The 19,937-nt window shown below is 50.8% G+C and overlaps 2 protein-coding genes across 3 annotated transcripts in view; one reads left to right on the forward strand and one right to left on the reverse strand.

Annotated features, from left to right (window-relative positions):
* The window catches only part of LOC144107669 (major facilitator superfamily domain-containing protein 4A-like), a 422,352-nt gene that overhangs the window by 15,687 nt on the left and 386,728 nt on the right, over positions 1-19,937 (forward strand). The window lies entirely within an intron of this gene.
* The window catches only part of LOC144107667 (uncharacterized), a 67,648-nt gene continuing 62,052 nt past the window's right edge, over positions 14,342-19,937 (reverse strand). For both annotated transcript variants that reach the window (XM_077640781.1, XM_077640782.1), the window contains one exon: positions 14,342-18,837. In XM_077640781.1, the coding sequence (XP_077496907.1) occupies positions 14,750-18,837 (4,088 nt within the window). In that variant the 3' untranslated portion in view covers positions 14,342-14,749. The remainder of the gene's footprint in view (positions 18,838-19,937) is intronic.

Below are 19,937 nucleotides of genomic sequence, written 5' to 3' on the forward strand. Positions count from 1 at the left end.
CGGCAAATTCGTTCCTGTATCGGGCCGAGGAGTCATGGATTCTCCTAATGATTTATTCTCTAATTAATAAAAATAAACCGCTCATCTTTGCCTGTTGCCGTACTTATTCGCGAAGCGTCATAATGTGGGCGATGAGTGACAGCTGTCCTCGTTGAGAAAGGAGAGTTTATTTTCAATACAATACAATGCAATGTTTATACAACATTTCAGGGATGTTTGGAGCACGGCCAAAAAGCCAGAAGGTTTGACTAAGGTCCGTACCCCGTAATGAAAGACAGACTCCGCCTAGTGGCGTTCACGAAAGTTCTGATGAAAAGTTCCACGATGAGTGGAAAAGCGCAGGAAAAAAACGTTCACGCCGATTGCAGGAATTGTATCGCGGAAACTGACCGGCGGCTGGGTAAACGGGCATCAAGAGCTTGCCGGGCTCTCACCTCACTGTCTATGCAGTAAGACTGCGATCGTTATTTATACATTACGTTAGTTAACAAAGGAATGATCCACTGCTCTCTACGACATTTTTTTATCGTTAAGGACAACTATTGGCCCCGAGGGAGAACATTTCCGAAAACTATTCGCTCGCGGTGACGAGCGGTAAAAATACGAAATAATAATAATAATAATAATAATAATAATAATAATAATAATAATAATAATAATAATAATAATAATAATAATAATAATAATAATAATAATAATAATAATTTGTTTTGGGGGGGGAAGGAAATGGCGCAGTATCTGTCTCATATATCGTTGGACACCTGATCCGCGCCATAGGGGAAGGGATAAAGGAGGGAGTGAAAGAAGAAAGGAAGAAGGAGGTGTCGTAGTGGAGGGCTCCGGAATAGTTTCGACCACCTGGGGATCTTTAACGTGCACTGACATCGCACAGCACACGGGCGCCTTAGCGTTTTTCCTCCATAAAAACGCAGCCGCCGCGGTCGGGTTCGAACCGGGAAATAAAATAAGAAAATCTAAATGCCCTTTCTGAGCTGTTTGTCAGTTTCGTGTACTACCCCCCGTGCCGGTGAAAACGGCCTTTCTTTAAAAGGGCACCGCTCTGTTCGCTCGGTGTTCGAGCGCGTCGAGAGACGCCATAACGAGGCATCGTCACGCAAGCTGACGTGTCTCGATGACCGCCGTGGGAACGTCCGAACCGGTCTGCATTCCTTGGCGCGTCACGAACCGAAGGCAGGGTTGCGTGCTCTTTAAAGGGAGCGGAAAATAGAATTGCAGTGTTAAGCTGGTTTACCTTCTGCCCGCCTATGCCGTGGATTAAGGACAGCTCAGCGAGCTACAGGTATGAAAAGAAAAAAAATATAGATGTAAACGTTAAGAGACGGGAAGAGGGCAGAGTGGGTCAGGGATCAAACTCGAGTTAATGACATCCCAGTCGAAATCAAGAGGAAGAAACGGGCTTGGGCAGGGCATGTAATGTGAAGGCAAGATAACCGCTGGTCCTTAAAGGTAACGGAGTGGATTCCAAGGGAAGGAAAGCGTGTCAGGGGTCGTCAGAAGGTTAGGAGGGCGGATGTGATTGAGAAGTTTGCCGGGATACGGTGGTCGCAGTTAATAATAATAATGGTCTTTTGGGGAAAGGAATTGGCGCAGTATCTGTCTCATATATCGTTGGACACCTGAACCACGCCGTAAGGGAAGGGATAAAGGAGGGAGTGAAGGAAGAAAGGAAGAAATAGGTGCCGTAGTGGAGGGCTCCGGAATAATTTCGACCACCTGGGGATCTTTAACGTGCACTGACATCGCACAGCACACGGGCGCCTTAGCGTTTTGCTTCCATAAAGAGGCAGCCGCCGCGGTCGGGTTCGAGCCCGGGAACTCCGGATCAGTAGCCGAGCGCCCTAACCACTGAGCCACCGCGGCGAGCCGCAGTTGGCACATGACAGTTTTAATTGGAGAGACATGGGAGAGGCATTTGTCCTGCAGTGGGCGTAGTCAGGCTGATTATGATGATCTTCTGCCCAATCAGTGACATGGTCAACTTGTATAAGGCGCTCGTTTTGCAAATGTTCCAAATGTTTCGTGAACAAAGGGAAGGCGCAGTAACTGTATCGTTCGCGGTGGCCGCCACAACCGCACTGTGAGGGAAAGGATGAACGAGGGGGGGTGGGGGGATGAAGACAGAAAAAGGAGCTCCTCAGTTGAGGGCTTCATAATTCCGAGGTTTCGACCCCATCGGGGTTCTCTAACGTGCACAGGAATCATAAAACACACGGGCGTGTTTGGACCTCGATTCAATCTAAATGCGGGTCCAACCTAAAAGCCACCGAACAGAAACCAGCATTGACGACTGCCAGCAAAAAGGTCTCAAACTTTCTTGTGGAATTTTAGTACTTCATCAACATTACACGCCCCGTTCTATCCACTGTGAACATCCAAAATTACGGAGGACACTTACGACTACTTACGTTTTTTTTGAATGCGAAACCGTTAACTTTTTATTTATATTTATTTCTTGTTCCTAATGACACACGTACTCGTTAGCATACAGTCATAAGGCAGCACAATACACTGGGTTCACCTTTGTTCGCCGAGAAGCAACGCGGTTTTGTGGCCCATGGGTTGAGTGCTGGCCTCGTTGACTGAAGGTTTTTGGTTCGATTCCCCGCATGCCGACGCCGGGTTTGGCTGCTAATAGGCCATGTAAGGCTTTCGCCTTAGACACGTACGATATTCACCAACTGGACGATGGGCTAACAGAGTGCCCGCATTTGGCGCATAATGCAAACACTGCGCGTAATTTACGCTTGCGCTGTTTTTTTAATTCTCCTTACATCTTTAACAACCTCGATCACAGCGATGGTGATCAGCGGTGAGCAGTGGCTGCTCATTTTCGAGATGGTGTGTTGTCGCCGCTTCGTCGGTGTTGACATCAGTCATAGCGAGATGAAATACGTTTGCAAAAGAAGGCAACGAACGGAGATTACCACGTTTAACACCCACCTCAGCTCAGCAAACTGGTGCAAGGAAGGTGTCTAAAACTATCCTACTCAAAAATTGCTGGTGGTTTAGCTCTGGTTAACCATGGTCCAAAGCGAGAGCTGCATCTCCCTGGCTACGTCTGCGGTCGAGCGACTGGCGGTTTCCATAGATAGCCGTACTGACACGCACACGCGCGCAAACACACACACACACACACACACACACACACACACACACACACACACACACACACACACACACACACACACACACACACACACACACACACACACACACACACACACACACACACACACACACACACACACACACACACACACACACACACACACACACACACACACACACACACACACACACACACACACACACACACACACACACACACACACACACACACACACACACACACACACACACACACACACACACACACACACACACACACACACACACACACACACACACACACACACACACACACAGTTCAAGGTTCGTTTATTGCATGCTTATGGTACAAGATTAGAAAAACACTGGAATACAGAGGGAGGTCCCAAAGTCAGAGACTGTGGACGGGACCTCCCGTAAGAACAATTGTAAAAAAGAATTACAGACACCAGATGCAAAAAATTAAAAGCATCATTAAAGAGCAGTGAGTGAAATACGAGAAATAATGCAAACCCTTATTTGAATGAAAAATGATTACACACCTAATAGCGTACAGACGAATACAAAAGACAACTCAGTGAATAATATAAATGACAAAACTAGTACCATATACCAAGTAAAATACTATTAGGGGGATTGTAAAAACTGACGGAGAGCGGATTTAAAGGCACAGATATTTTATGATTGCTTAATGCTAACTGGTAATGAGTTCCATAATGTGGTGGCAGAGAAACAAACTGTTTACTTTCCGTAATTAGTGTTAGGTTTAGGGAGTAAAAAGTTACTGTGATTAGCAAAACGAATGTCGTTGCGACGCGGATTTTGGTCACTGCGATGCGGATTTTGGTACGAAAAAGGAAGTAGATCTCTGACAGATTTGTACAGTAGTAGGCATTTTTTTTTCGCGACCATAGACTTCTCGGCGCGCGGCTACGGCACGATGTTTATCTTTCTCAATCGCTCCAGGCGTCTGGCAGTGAGCGCGCACACACGCGCTTATGTATGGACCTCCTTCACCCCGCGACGTCACGAAGATGCGGTGGCGCTGACGTTAGCAGCGACTTTCGCATGGTAGGCAAAACAGGTTCCGCTTGCCCGTGCCTACCGCAGCTGCCGCAGTTACCGGCGGCTGCTTCAAGCCTGTGCACTGCAGAAGCAGCATATATTGACCAGCTGCGTCACTGCTGGATCCGCGTAGTAGCATAAAAAATATTAAATTAGCCTCGATAGGTTTCTCGCGCATAAATGCCGCATTCGGAAACTGGCTAACAGGCATTGGGCCACGGTAGTAAAGCGCGAAGTCTGGGAGTCGATAGGCACTGCCACTCAATGCACTTAATAGCATGCAAGTTACTGCGTTCATTCACCTGAACTTCAGGATAGTAGGCTGATAATTGCTCAAGGAAAAAAAAAAGACATATGTAGCTGCACACCTTGAGCCGGAGTGCACGGGGCGCCGACAGGTTCACTCGCCCCCAAGGAATGCGTTTTTTTGTTAATAGCACACCATGTTTTAATGGCGCGTTTTGTGACATTTAATATTTACTTGAAACTGTTTCTTGATATGACGACGTAATTATTTCATTCGAGTAGAAAGAAGTCTGGTAAGTTGTGCCAATCTTGCGCGGTCGCGTTGGTGTGCTTAGAATAGCGTACCTTAAGTGTGCTAAACGCCATATGCTTTTTCATTGCATCATTCATGTGTCATGTTTCATGAGGTAGTACATGATCGCGAAGCTTGTTTGCAAAGAAGCAGCCGCAGGCGTGCTACTAACAGACACGTGGCGAGATTGAGAGGGGACGCGGCAATGAAAAGTGTTTTCGTTATTCATGCATGCAATATGTAACTAAACTTGGTGCAAATATGAAATTCCTACGCTAGTTTCAGTAATTCCTTCTATTTAAAGCTATACCTGGTGCCGTTCTGGGTAATTATAATTAACACCGTCGTCAAGTCCCCCGAAGGTCTCAAATAATTGAGTAGATAGTGCGCAGTTCTTTTATGCCAGCATGTACATAAAGCCCTGTTCTGTACGATGACGCGATTAGTTCTTTTTCTATATGATCAGTATTTATGCATGCATAGTTACATGAAAACGTTTATTACAGGAAATAACTGACACAGTACTTACTGCACGTGTAGGGGAAAAAAAATCGAGAGATTTATTACGCTCCTCAACGTCTCAGGAATAGTTTGCGACAAATGTAATCATTTGATTTTCATGCGAATTACGAAGGTGAGTGATCCAGTCGCAGAAAATGTGAGAGGTCAGAAAACGAACCTTAAAGTTTATTCCCTCGTTTATGGCATCTTCGCTTTCGCTTTGGTCAAAGAAATGCGGCACTAAAATCAAAGAAATTACCTCAAAATTTTTGACGACCACACTTCTAAAAAGCGTAATTTATAAATTTGTACTCATTATTTTGCTATAATTTTTCGTCACGAAACTAGACTTCAGGGCTAGGAAAGAAAATAATTCTAGAAATCAAAAATTTTCACCAAATTGACCAGCTTAACAAGAGGACAAGTCGGCCTGGCTGGTGCGTGGTCATGCGGCTAAAAACAGCGCTAAGCGAGACAGGAGATCGGGGACATGACGCTGTCCCCACATTTCGCGCAGCGCGACACGTACGTATGTCAGCTAGCAGACGATGAGCGCATGTCTGCTCCGACGAAACAACGCCAGCACTTCCCCTCACTGCTGTCCCGAAGTAAAATCATTCCGGCTAGTGCAGAGTGTCAAAACTTGTTTTATTCAATGCCTAGCGCATAAATAAACGGCAGGAACGCTTTCTACATGTTTACTACTAACCATATATACAATACACAGTGGCAAACTATTTCTCTTTATAGGCCGCACGTGGACAACGCGAGCTCGTGTACTTCGACAAATTACTAAGTTGGAAGCATCGACCATTGCTATGATTCGCAGAAACTGGAAACGCGCCTACAAGCCTTGAAAACCCGCGCACACCTATCCGCGACGCCACTCCCCGACCTTTTGCCTACCACGAGCTCGCTAGCGACTGCAGCGCCACCTCGTTTGTTTACAAACATGCAGGAGGTCCATACGCCTCGACTTCTTGCATCTCCCCTATCATATGACGTCAACTACAGCAGCGACATCAGCGACTATTACACCAACTATCTCGACTTTGACCTTTGACCTTGACCTTATGGACCACCTTGGTGTCGCACCTGACAACCACCAGTTGTGCTCATGGTTTGACCTCTAACTGCATTCAAGGTCAAACTTGCGGTCCCGCTGACGGCTCGAAAAGCTGGCGTAGTGAAGCTTGTCGCTTCAAAAGTTGTTCGAGCGCAGCTTCATTTGGGTACGTCTGCAACTTGGAGAAATACGAAGCTCAAAATGTGCAGGGATATGTAGAATAAAGAGGTACATATTGCGTTATTGGCACCTGAATGGCCCTGCGCGAAATCTGAAATTGCGTTTTCCTTATTGTTCCGGTAGCGAGACGACAGTTGACGACCTGATACACCTCATATATGGCCCTCTGCTTGCACATGGGCCCATATGCGCTATATATTTAGGAACCGTCGAATAAAGCATCGCTGAATGCTTGCGCCCGTTCCTGTCTTCTGCGTGTCCTTAATTTTTTTTTGCTGCCAGTTTTGTGTTTCCCATTCCCGTGCGTGTCTTTCTTTCTTTCTTTCTTTCTTTCTTTCTTTCTTTCTTTCTTTCTTTCTTTCTTTCTTTCTTTCTTTCTCTCTCTCTCTCTTTCTATCTTTCTTTATACGTTCCTCTCTTTCCTTCTCGCCTGCTTTCTTTCTTTCTCTCTATTTCTTTCTCTCTTTCTTGCTTTCTCTCTTATTTTTTCTTCCCTTCTTTCTTCCTTTCTTCCTCTCTCGCTTTCTTTGTTTCCTTCTCTCTCTTTCTTTATTTCTTTCTCTCTATCTTTCTTTATACGTCCCTCTCTTTCCTTCTCGCCTGCTTTCTCTCTCTCTCTCTTTATCCGTTCATCTTTCCTTCTCGCCAGCTTTTTTTCTTTCTCTCGCTCTCTTTCTTTCTTCCTTTCTTTCTTCCCATCTTTCTTTGTTCCTTCTTTCTCTCTCTCTCTCTCTCTCTCTCTTTATTTCTCTCTCTTTCTATCTTTATACGTTCCTCTCCTTCTCACCTGCTTTCTTTTTTTCTCTCTATCTTTCTTTATCCGTTCCTCTTTCCTTCTCACCTGCTTTCTTCCCATCTTTATTTCTTGCTTCCTTTCTTTCTTCCCATCTTTCTTTCTTTCTTTCTTTCTTTCTTTCTTTCTTTCTTTCTTTCTTTCTTTCTTTACCTCCTGTCTCTCTTGCTGCATGACCATATTCTGTCGTCGCTAATCTATGCAGGGCAGGCAATGTCGTTTTCACTTCGGCCAGCCCCGCCTGTCGCCAGTGTCCGAGCTGCTCAAAAGCTCGGCCGATTCGAGGCCACGTAGCTTCGTCAACTTCGGAAAGGATTTGCACCAGTGCGGTTTCGTAAGGGAGCTCTTTCTTGGCGTGTGCCTCGATCAGTTGTTGTCCTACGCGGGGCCACGGTCAGTTTTCCGTACACTGAGTTGTTTGGGTGTAAGTTATTTATCGTATGCGGCTGCAGATTACTGTATTCGTACCCTCCTCATCAAGTGCTTCCTCCCCCCTCACACACGCACGCACGCACACACATACGGTTTTTAGCGGCAGCGGCTCTAACGCTAAAGGAATTCCAGTCGAGTCTAAATGATGTAAGTTTTCATACCTGCCTCTTTCACTTACTTCTCAAAGAAACAAATATGTATATATATATATATATATATATATATATATATATATATATATATATATATATATATATATATATATATATATATATATATATATATATATATATATATATATATATATATATATATATATATATATATATATATTACAGAGATAGATGCATATCGGAAACTTCTTTTGGAGAGCGCTGCCTAACCGCCAGTTGCGTACGACTTCCGCACTCACCTACTGGGTAATTCTTATGCTTTCCGCGGTTATACATATAGGTAGCTCTGAGCCGTAGTCGACAGTATTGAGAATTCGCTATCTGTCGACATGCACGTTAGTTGGGACCCAGGCCACCTAGTGGGAGAGTGGTGACCTAGGTGGGCTTGGGCGTGGCCACATCAATCTAGAAGAGGGTGGTACGTAACAGCGGCAGCAAGTGGCTCTAATAAAAAAAAACGAAGGAATGAAGAGACCAACGAACCACTATACTGCCCACTTTATCCTTATTGATCCCCACTCACTGGTTGTCCACTGGCACCAATTGGGCCCCTATCCATCCAGACTGCAGATACGATAGAAAGAGTATATACAGATGAAGAAAAGAAGAAAAAAAAAGATTGCACGCTCACCGCACCGTCTGAAGGAGCATGGATGCGTTACGGCTGTAGCTATTGATATACCCCGCGATAAGGCAGCAAGTAGTACCCTCATCACCCTCCCCGCCTCGCATTCAGGATGGCTGGATCATCCGTTTAGGTCTGTAGCTGCTGACTAAGCTGACAGGCTTATCGGTGGGCTGAGGAACTTTGTGAATTCGTTCGTTTCCTAATTCATTGTCTCTATACCATTAATGAGTTCTTACTATTGTTCGTAAAGCAGGTGTTTCAGGGAACCCCACTCATAAGTTTAAAAAAATAGGTTTTTTGAAGTAAAGAGAAGCTTCGTGTAGTATAGATACACCAGTGTTGGTGGATGTCAGAAAACGGGTGTATCATGTTAGCTTGTAAGAGAGTAACTAAATTTTGGTAGTTAACTTTGCGAATCTATAATTGCTATCAGGCTATCTGTAAATATTAGAAAGGGAACCATTAAAATTTCGTTGCTGTGTTTATACAATTTAACATGATACGTCTGTTTTCTGACGTCCGCCAACAGTGATATTACTATGCCGCAACAAGCTTTCCTTTAGTTCAAAAAACCTCATTTTATAAATTGGTGGTAGCCGTCGCGGTGGCTCAGTGGTTAGGGCGCTCGGCTACTGGTCCGCAGTACCCGGGTTCGAACCCGACCGCGGCGGTCTCGTTTCGATGGAGGCGAAACGCAAAGGCGCCCGTGTGCTGTGCGATGTCAGCGCACGTTAAAGATCCCCAGGTGGTCGAAATTATTCCGGAGCCCTCCACTGCGGCACCTCTTCCTTCCTTTCTTCTTTCACTCCCTCCTTTACCCTCCCCTTACGGCGCGGTTCAGGTGTCCGCCGATATGCGAGACAGATACTGCGCCCTTTCCTTCCCCAAACCAATTTTCATTTTTTTCAATTAGCTGTAGGGTTCCCTGAAACACCTGGTGTATGTCGGTTCGTTCGTTTCTTCGTTCGCTTCCTTCGGTCTTCAATGCCGAGGTTAACCCTGGGAATAAACTAATGAATGAGTGAATGAATGGATGAATGAATGAATGAATGAATGAATGAATGAATGAATGAATCTTCCACAGAATCGAGCGTCTCTTTCCAGCCTTTCGTGTATGCCGTGGGCCGAATGATCCTGGGCCGATACAATGTAGCGGTTCTTTCTTTTTTTTTATTCAATTCAATCCTGATGATTAACTGCACAGACTACCAAGACCATGGCGGGAGAATAGCGTTTATTTGTTCAACTCCATTTTGTCTTCATCTTTCTCCGCGCCGACTGGCAACAGCGCTGCGTCGTTCGAGACAGTGACAGAGGGCGACAAGGGCGAAAATGGAATGAAATGGGAGCAGAGTCCTTGTATTACCCCTGCCTCGGAGAGTACAGCAACGCCGGCAAGCGCTATATGGCTTTTCCCTCCGCCCTCTTGTAAGCGCACTGCCCCGCGGGGTTGACGACACTCCCGAGAACCGATCGATGTTCGCGCTGACCGTGCTGGGGAAATAGGGATGCGATCCCCAGGGAGTTGCGAGCGCGACGACCTGCGACCGTCGGCCGCCCTCCTCTCCCGCCTACGTGCGCCCTCAGAGGGAAAGGGAAAAAGCTGCTCCTGAAACAGGAAAAAAAAGCAGGGGACGATAACCCTCCCGCTGGCCAAGACAGCGCGCGCTCCTGAGCGGACGGAGCTGCTAACGATTTGCGCTGAAACAGACACTGTGAGGTGTATCTGGCACGAATGCGAATTTTAAAGATATCATCATCATCGTCATCACCACCACCAGCAACCTAACTACGTTTACTGTAGTAGGGTGGACAGCTATGCGAACGGAACGGTATTCGTCTGAGGAGAAGCGCGACACACGAGAAAAGTCAAGAATTCGAGCCCTTCGGCCCGTATTGTGACGTCTTCTCAGTGTTTTCGTGTTCCGCGGTTCTTCCGCGGCACCCGCCCTGGCTTGGCGTACTCTTTATCTGCGACTGACATTAGTCTCGACCGTTCAACCGAGTGACGCTATATCCACATGGCCTGATGCGCATGGGAGTACAAGCGCGCTGATACGGACCATCAATGCCGTGATCGCAGAATGGCGTTCCGTCGTTCAGGAACCAAATGAGGCGCGCCGAGGAGCAATCGGTCTCCCGATGTCGCCAGAGGAGGTTTATTCCTGCCACGCGTGACGTGCGCTGCTGAGTTCGGTCATTCGTTCCTTCGTTTGACGTATACGCATCGACCCGTTTCAAATCTGTCATCACCGCAATGGCCGTGATCGAGATTATTAATAGAGAGTTATAGCGCGTCGTCACCGTCTTTAGGTTAAGGTTTGCCGTGTTACCGGACGCCCGACTTACCGGTTAGCGCTGATGTGCACGCCTGAAGACGTTTTAGCATACCGTCTCTCCCGTAACAAGTTACCGTAAGACTTGAAGAAGACACTTAAGCTCCGCCTTAAAGGTATGACGCCAATCCGAGCAGTTGGGCACTTTTGAACGCATTTTTGATTTTTTTAAATTGTTTCAATTAATGAATTGATCAGTTGCACACTCTCAATTTTCTTAACGTCATCAACCATTAGCTTTTCATTCTGAGCATTTTGACACATTTGACCCCGCTTTTTTCCATTTTTTGTTTTTCATTTCTTTAATTCATCAATTAATTACAATGATTTCATGAAATCGTCATCGCCTATCACGCAACAATCAATCAACAATCCCGAAAACAGCAAATTACCACGATACGATTTTTTTACGCAGCCCCGATTATTTCCGACACGCGGTGCCGACTGCGCCGACGGCTTTTCGACCGAACGAACTGTCGCGTGAAAGGAATTTTGGTGATGGCAGAGGCCCAGCACTTATTGAAAACAAAAATACGCATGCATTGCCCAAGCATTGCTGTGCAATGAGATGTTACATGCACTTTAATAATGTTTTTTTCTGCATATAAAGACGTACACACTACTTTTAAGCTAACAGCTGGCTCAGCGGCTTTTAAAATGCGCCCATGCAGCTAGCCACTTTGGCTACCCTGGCCGGTAGTCAATTTTACTACGCAGAAGGCAGTAAGCTTGCGTACACGGCACCTATTGCGTTGCGAACGCTGTAAAAAGCGCAACTACGACACCTTCAGTTCGCCGTGCTGAAGCGTCGTTTCTTCGGGTGTTTGGATGTAAACACAGTGGTGCCATCTACGTCGCTAGCCGGGCCCGATGAACGGTGACGTAAGCACGGTAACGATATGCTATAACTCTCCAATATCGGGGATGCTTTGATGCCGCTGCGTATGGAGCTTGCGGAGCGACGGACGCATCTAGAACCTGTCGCCCGTGGTAGTCAACCGCTGACGACCGGGGCCTCCCCGCTCCAAACGTACCGCAAATGCGGATGCGGGGGAAACACTCGGTGACAAGGCACTCTAGAGGGACTGGTAGACGGATAACATGAGCGCCTCCGTCGTGAAACGAGGGTGATGTGGGTTGAATCGGTTTTTCATATGATTTTTTTTTAGGTCACCGTTCAATTGTGCCGAATTTGAGCCCTATTGCTCCGCTGCTGTGCTTTTCCACTATAAACGAATCACCTTTTGCTGACGTCGACCACGGACACATTCATTTATCGTCGTTACCTCAAGGCTACAGATAGGTTCATAATTCCAGCATTGACATCTGCACTGATGAGTGGCACTGCAGTGCAAGAATGTGTGTGCCGCAGTGGTTTATGTAAAAGAAAAATAACAAGGCCGGGAATAGTCTCGATTTCCTACGGGGTATTGCTGCAAGGAGTGTTCTTTTGCTTGGCATACTATATGAGGCACGCTAGTATTAAGGAAAGCGGAGTGTGCGGTGGCGGAAAGTTGCGCCGGTTTTGAAGCCAGGGAGCTTAGCCCTACCTCATTGTGATATCACTGACGGGCTGGCTTGCTGTAGGCCTTTGTCCTCTAGATGGATGTAAATATATTGTAAACTGTGGGTTTTAACGTCCCGATATGGGCTATGAGGGACGCCGTAGTGCCAGTCTCCGGAATAATTTCCACCACCTGTGGATCTTTAGCGTGCACTGGCATCGTACGCCAATAGCCCGGGCGCCTGTTAGCAAAAGATAACAGCAAAACTGACTAGCAAAAGCTGGAAAAACCCCAGAGGTATGTGTGAAGCCTCAGCCCTTGACCTTTGACGGGGCGCCAGCGGCGGAGGGCTTGCGTAGCTGCTCAGAAGTGCGTAACCGGCAACCCCCCCCCCAACCATTCCTCCGTGCGCAACTGCACGGAGCAACTGAGATCTTGCATGTGGTTGCCTTTGAGGCGGTGTTGCCTCAGTGCTTGCGCAAGCTCTACCTTCATCGAAACGCGGTCGCCGCGGCCAGGACAGACGCCGGGTTCCGCTCGGTAGCCGAGCGCAATTAACAGACACATTGCGGCGAAGCGTTGAATGGTTGATCATTTCGGATGCGAGCTGCTTTGCCAGCTGGTTCCTTGTGCTAGTTCGCCACTTCTCTACCCCATTCCCGATAGCTTCCCTACTCTAGATAATAATAATAATAATTGGTTTTTGGGGAAAGGAAATAGCACAGTATCTGTCTCATATATCTTTGGACACCTGAACCGCTCCGTAAGGGAAGGGATAAAGGAGGGAGTGAAAGAAGAAAAGGGCGCGGTAGTGGAGGGCTCCGGAATAATTTCGACCACCTGGGGATCTTTAACCTGCACTGACATCGCACAGCACACGGGCGCCTTAGCGCTTTTACTCCATAAAAACGCAGCCGCCGCGGTCGGGTTCGCACCCGGGAACTCCGGATCAGTAGTCGAGCGCCCTAACCACTGAGCCACCGCGGCGGGTATACTCTAGATAAAGCCGATTTCGCCGTGCGTTGCTGGTTGACCTTCAAGTGAGCCAGAGGTTGTGTGGCTATAGGCTTTATCATATGTGATTCATCATGATGTCGCACCACTTGGCCTATCGATTCGCCGATAGAGGGAGGTAGAATAGGCAGCAGCGCTCATTAGGTGACTAACCGCTCGCGATGAACCATTAAACTGTAACCTGCTAGGGTTGGAGGACTGCCTAACGTTACGGGCTCCAAGCCGCGTCAACTTCCCCGATACACCACAGCGATCACTCTCTGAACAGGTTCAGCAGTAGTTAAAATGCAGCAAATTTTTTTCGAGACTTCGATGTTGTGGCTCGCAGCTGGCTAACCAGCACAAGATGTTGTGACCAGATCTCATGGGCGACTCTTCAAGTTCTCTGTCCCAACTGGATGGATAATCCGACCTCTCTCTTGAGGCGTGCTACAGAATGCGCAGAAATCGTCTTTGGTGCACTGACATCGTAAACTCCCGTGTGCTGTGCGATGTCAGTGCACGTTAAAGATCCCCAGGTGGTCGAAATTATTCCGGAGCCCTCCACTACGGCACCTTCTTTCACTCCACCCTTTATCCCTTCCCTTAAGGCGCGGTTCAGGTGTCCAACGATAGACAGATACTGCGCCATTTCCTTTCGCAAAAAAAAACAGTTATTATTACTATTAAGTTTTACAACTGCGCCTTCTAAGGCCATAAACGCAGCCTTTGGCGCAATGCGCGCAGTTGAACACTTCCACGGTTCACGCGCTGGTCTGCTTTTGAGTGGGAGCGCTCTTAACAACGTGTTTGAGACGAAGCTTGTCTTTGCAAGTCTAAGATTCAAACACCAAAATCGAGTCAAGCCAGAACCACAAGAACACGCTCGACACTTGACCACGTGGTACCGGCTACTCCCATCAGATTCCGCACCCACTGAAGCCAAGCCAAGAAAATTAATATACTTCGGCTCCGGCCTCGCAAGAAAACAGGACGCGGAGCTGAAATTGAACCTTTATTGAAGGCACAAATGAACGAACGAACGAACGAACAAAAGAGTAAACCCACGGTAGGTGGCCAAAAGGAATTGACGAGCATGACGTGAGTGCCGATAACAATGCAGGCGCTCAATCCACAAGAAAACAGAAATACACGGCAAACTTTGCCTGAAATCAGCGCGTAAAAGAAAAAAAATTACTAGAGAGGGAGAAGAAACGAAGGAAGGAAAAAAAAAGAACATCGCTAGAGCGAAGAATGGCCGTGCACACTAAGTGGATAAGACGGCGCCGACTTTGGCACGCTTTCCGCCGCTCTTTCTCCCACATGGTTTGGCCGCCATCCCGGGATTAAAAACAAGCGTCGGCGCGGTCAGCGCAGCGCCGGACGAGTACAGGCTCGCATTCAATTTCTTCAGCGTCGAGGCTGCTGGCGTCTCGTATCGACCGCGTCGTCGGCCCCTCCCGCCTCGCTCGGGCCCGCGTCGTGTGAACCGGGCGCCTTTTGCTGCTCAGCTGTTGTCCGCTGCGCGGCGGCGCCGCCATCTTGGGCGCCCTTTTCAAAGACGCCGTTTCCGTAGTCGTCCCCTTCTCCCTCTGGAGGAAGATCGCCCCGAGTAGATTCGGTCTGGTCGGCTGCGATTTCCGGGGCCGAGTAGCCTGCATCGCCTACATCCTTCTGGGTGGCCGCACCAGGTTCGTCCAGCATCGAAGCGCTTCCGTCGGCAGTCTCTGGATTTGTCGGGCCGTTGATTCCCACCGCTGGGTAGTCAGCATTGCCGGCTTCGGGCCTTGTGGCTTCGGCATTCTCCGGGGGATCAAGCTTGCCGTTCAGCGTTGGACTGAATATCTCCGTGCTTGCTTCCGGTCCGCTCCTATGGCCGAAGGCACGCGTGTCGCCCTCGGACAAAACAGAAAACATCTCCAGGTCGTCTTCATCCTCCTCCTCAGTGCTTGCGAACAGCTCACTGTCGGAGTCGGCGTCGTCGTCTTGATTGACGCCCGAATCTGCCACCAGGCAGACAGCGTGCGCGAAAGCTTGGGCGGCAAGGTCCTCGCAGCGCTGCTTCGGGTTGTCGCTGACTGTGCGCACCGCTTCCCGCGTCGTCGGTTCGCCCTCTTGCTGGCCCTGTTTCGCCAAATCTGTCGCCTCCCCAACGTCGCGAGGCACTGCAGCCCCGCCGACGGGACCTTCGCCGTCACCCGAAGGTATGACGCGATCACGGCCCTGCGCGGCGCAGCACGGCGCGGCGCACCGGCACTCCGGGATGACGGGCGCGTGGCCAAGTACCAGGACAGCACGGCTTCCGTCGCCCAAGAGGCAGCAGCCGCTGCTGCACTGCGGCGCTGCTCGGCCGCACATCAGGTGAACCGCATTCTGCTGGTTCTTCTTGCGCACGAAAAACTTCCACAGGTAGCTCGCCTGGCGCGCGACTTCGTCGTCTTCCGAGGACGAGTGTTCGCTTTCCGAGTCGTCGTCTTTCGCGCCGCCGGTCGAAGCGAACCGCAGGCTGAGGCTGGCCGCCCGTGCACGGCGTCCGTACTCTGCCAGCGCTGCTCTCTGCTCTTCGGCGTACTCTGTGAACGACCTGTTGTTGTGCAGCGCTCGCGGTCTCTCCGGGAATCTCTCGTTTTCGCCCAGCGCGGTACTGACGCTGCACCTCAGCATGGCTGCCACGCTCAGGCCTCGGGAGGAACGCGCGCCATCCTGACGCACAGCTGCAGGAGCGCCGCCTTCCAAACCAGATCGGCCCACGGCGGGAGGAGCCGAAATACAACGCGCAACGGGCTCATGCATTTGCGACGTCAGTTCACGCTTTCCAGAGCTGCTGCGCTGGCCCGTTTCTTCTGCGGGGTCGCTGCAACAGATGCGCTGGCCCATTTCTTCTGCAGGGTCGCTGCAACGGCTGCGCTGGCCCGTTTCTTCTGGAGGGTCGATCCAACGGCTGCGCTGGCCCGTTTCTTCTGCAGGGTCGCTGCAACGGCTGCGCTGGCCCGTTTCTTCTGGAGGGTCGATGCAACGGCTGCGCTGGCCCATTTCTTCTGGATGGTCGCTGCAATGGTTGCGTTGGCCCGTTTCTTCTGGAGGATCGCTGCAACTGCTGCGCTGGGGAGTTTCTTCTGGAGGATCGCTGCAACTGCTGCGCTGGGGAGTTTCTTCTGGAGGGTCGCTGCAACTGCTGTGCTGGGGAGTTTCTTCTGGAGGGTCGCTGCAACTGCTGCACTGGGGAGTTTCTTCTGGAGGATCGCTGCAACTGCTGCGCTGGGGAGTTTCTTCTGGAGGGTCGCTGCAACTGCTGCGCTGGGGAGTTTCTTCTGGAGGGTCGCTGCAACTACTGCGCTGGGGAGTTTCTTCTGGAGGGTCGCTGCAACTGCTGCGCTGGGGAGTTTCTTCTGGAGGGTCGCTGCAACTGCTGCGCTGGTGAGTTTCTTCTGGAGGGTCGCTGAAACTGCTGCACTGGGGAATTTCTTCTGGAGGGTCGCTGCAACTGCTGCGCTGGGGAGTTTCTTCTGGAGGGTCGCTGCAACTGCTGCGCTGGGGAGTTTCTTCTGGAGGGTCGCTGCAACTACTGCGCTGGGGAGTTTCTTCTGGAGGGTCGCTGCAACTGCTGCGCTGGGGAGTTTCTTCTGGAGGGTCGCTGAAACTGCTGCACTGGGGAATTTCTTCTGGAGGATCGCTGCAACTGCTGCGCTGGGGAGTTTCTTCTGGAGGGTCGCTGCAACTGCTGCGCTGGGGAGTTTCTTCTGGAGGGTCGCTGCAACTACTGCGCTGGGGAGTTTCTTCTGGAGGGTCGCTGCAACTGCTGCGCTGGGGAGTTTCTTCTGGAGGGTCGCTGCAACGGTTGCGTTGGCCCGTTCTGTAGAACGTAGAATCTTCCGTAGAATCACCGTTCTCTTGCTGGCGCTGTTCACCGGGAGGCCGATGATCTCCAGCATCCAGGGCATCATTACAGCTCTGCTTTCCATCTTCCTGCTGCACATATCTTGCTTCAACTTCGGCGGAAACGGTGCCCGTGTCATGTGAGCCACTGTCGTCACTTTCAGGTGATGCGGCAGCTAACCCTTGATCCGAAGCCGTGTCCTCGGACTGGTGGACAGAGGCACCGACCTCTCCCAAGCAATCAGAGACTACCCCGTCGTCTCCATGCAGCAGGCGGATGAGGTCCAGCGGTCTCCCGTATTCGGAGCCGTCCCTCCAGAAGACCGCGTCGCCGCCATTAGGCGCCGACGGGTCTCTGTGCAAGGTTAGGTGGATGGGGCGGTTGTAGATTTGGTAAAGGGGCTGGCTGTAATTCGCGTTCCCGACAAGCCCCCGGAGCTGGTCGAGCGTCAACCACTGGTGGCGGTCTCCGCCAGCCTCTGCCAAGTTTTGCAGGTGCCGGTTCCACGCCTCTTCTTGCCTCCGCTTAGCTTCCAGCCTAACTTCCACGTCGCGCTCGTAGAGTAGCTGCCAGTGTGCGTCCTCCTCGCTGATGCCGTATCCTCCGCTGTCGCGGTGGCCCGAGAATCTGTCCCCGCGCTCCTGCGGGCGATCACATTGCTGCCACCCTCCTCTAGGCCTGCAGTCCCTAGGCGCGGCGTCGCCACAGTTGAAGTTGGACCGCTGGTTCGCGCCTCCTCCTCTGCCTAAGTTGTCGCGCTGATACCCCCGACCACTGCTGCCTCCGCGGGTGCGCCCATCGTTGTGGTGACCGTAGCGAGGTTGTTGGTCCTGGGGGTTTCTGTATCCCACATAGTTTCTGTATCCCACATAGGCCCTGAAGCCGTCGTCCTGGCGGCCCCTGAAGCCGTCGTCCTGGCGGCCCCTGAAGCAGTCGTCCTGGCGGCCCCTGAAGCCGTCGTCCTGGCGGCCCCTGAAGCCGTCGTCCTGGCGGCCCCTGAAGACGTCGCCCTGGCGTGCCCTGAAACCGTCGTTCTGGCAGGCCCTGAAGCTGTAGTCCTGGCGGCCCCTCAAGCCGTCGTCCTGGCGGCCCCTGAAGCCGTCGTCCTGGCGTGCCCTGAAGCCGTCGCCCTGGCGTGCCCTGAAGCCGTCGTCCTGGCGGCCCCTGAAGACGTCGCCCTGGCGTGCCCTGAAGCCGTCGTCCTGGCGGCCCCTGAAGACGTCGCCCTGGCGTGCCCTGAAGACGTCGCCCTGGCGTGCCCTGAAGCCGTCGTCCTGGCGTGCCCTGAAGCCGTCGTCCTGGCGGCCCCTGAAGCCGTCGTCCTGGCGGCCCCTGAAGCCGTCGTCCTGGCGGTTCCTGAAGACGTCGCCCTGGCGTGCCCTGAAACCGTCGTTCTGGCGGCCCCTCAAGCCGTCGTTCTGGCGGCCCCTCAAGCCGTCGTCCTGGCGGTTCGTGAGGCGGTCGTTCTGGCCGTTGTCGGAGCGACTGTCCCGGTGGTGGTTGAAGCCACCACCCCTGAAGCGGTCGCCATTGGGCGGCATGCGGTCGCCCCCGTCTTGTGCTTCACTTCGCATCCGTGCATACACGGCGGCGCGGCTGCGATTGTAGGCGGTGCCTTCGCCTGCGAGGGAAAAAAAGAGAAGACTATGCATCAGCAATCGAAACAGTCTTCCTGTGTGACAGCGGCATAGGTTTTGCGAGCCTGTGTAGCATTCCGCACCATTCGCCTGTACACCTCTTTAAAGCCGCACCCTGGACTGTTGCGAACAGGTGCAGAAAGCTCGCAGCGCCACTTCCAAGCTGCAGGCAGCAGTTCAGCGAGATGTCATAACTCACATAAAGCACTTTTCTGAGAGGTTTATACCATTAGGCCAGTCTACACGCGCACCAGCCACGGAGTGAAGGATTTCACACAGTTGTACGCCTACCGAGCTATCGACCAAGCTATGCAAACTAATATTTGACTGCGGCCCCAAGTGAGAAACGAAAGCGACACTGACATCGCTCACGACAAGTTCACGAAGATGACGTGCAAGACCACCGACCGCGTCATCACAACAGGTCAACCCCACTGGTTGGTGGGGGCCACCTTTGCGGAGCATTTGCAGATGCTTTCTGAGGAAGCTCCGAGAGGGGACATCTCGCCGTTATTCTCGGTGCCTCAGTTGCTCGGACGGACGTTTTCTCATGACGCTTACGAGAGGTTATAAATTCTATGACCGGGTAACACAGACGGCTGTTACAAACGGTAAATAGTTGCCTGTTGCTGCAAGAACCAACGCTCCCTACAATTTCTTTTAGGAGCGACAAAAACAGCCGCCCCAAGTACTCGTCGTCAGACTGGTCACTGCTGCAAATACGTGGGTGCCCACCGCCTGCTGTTTACGCAGTCTCTTCCGGAACTGCCCGCAAGTTACATTAAACGGACGTACGAAAACGGCCACTAGAGCAAGGCGTTGCCTAAATTCCTTCATGATGCGGGCACCTGTTGCCGTTCTGTCTTCCGGAATAGAGCGATAGCTTACACATGTAGACCTGTAAAGGTAACGAAAAGCAGGGCGCAGGGGTATATGGGGTTTAACGTCTCAAAGCGAATGGGCGTCGTAGTGGAGGCCCCCGGAAAAAATTGCCAGTGGCTCAAATTGGCTAACCTTGGGATTCAGCGAAAAGCAAGCAGGCTTGCTAAGTGTCTGAGGCTCGTCCATGGCAGCTCCGCTCCAC

The sequence above is a fragment of the Amblyomma americanum genome, chromosome 10, assembly GCF_052857255.1.
Source record: "Amblyomma americanum isolate KBUSLIRL-KWMA chromosome 10, ASM5285725v1, whole genome shotgun sequence".
NCBI lineage: Eukaryota > Metazoa > Arthropoda > Arachnida > Ixodida > Ixodidae > Amblyomma > Amblyomma americanum.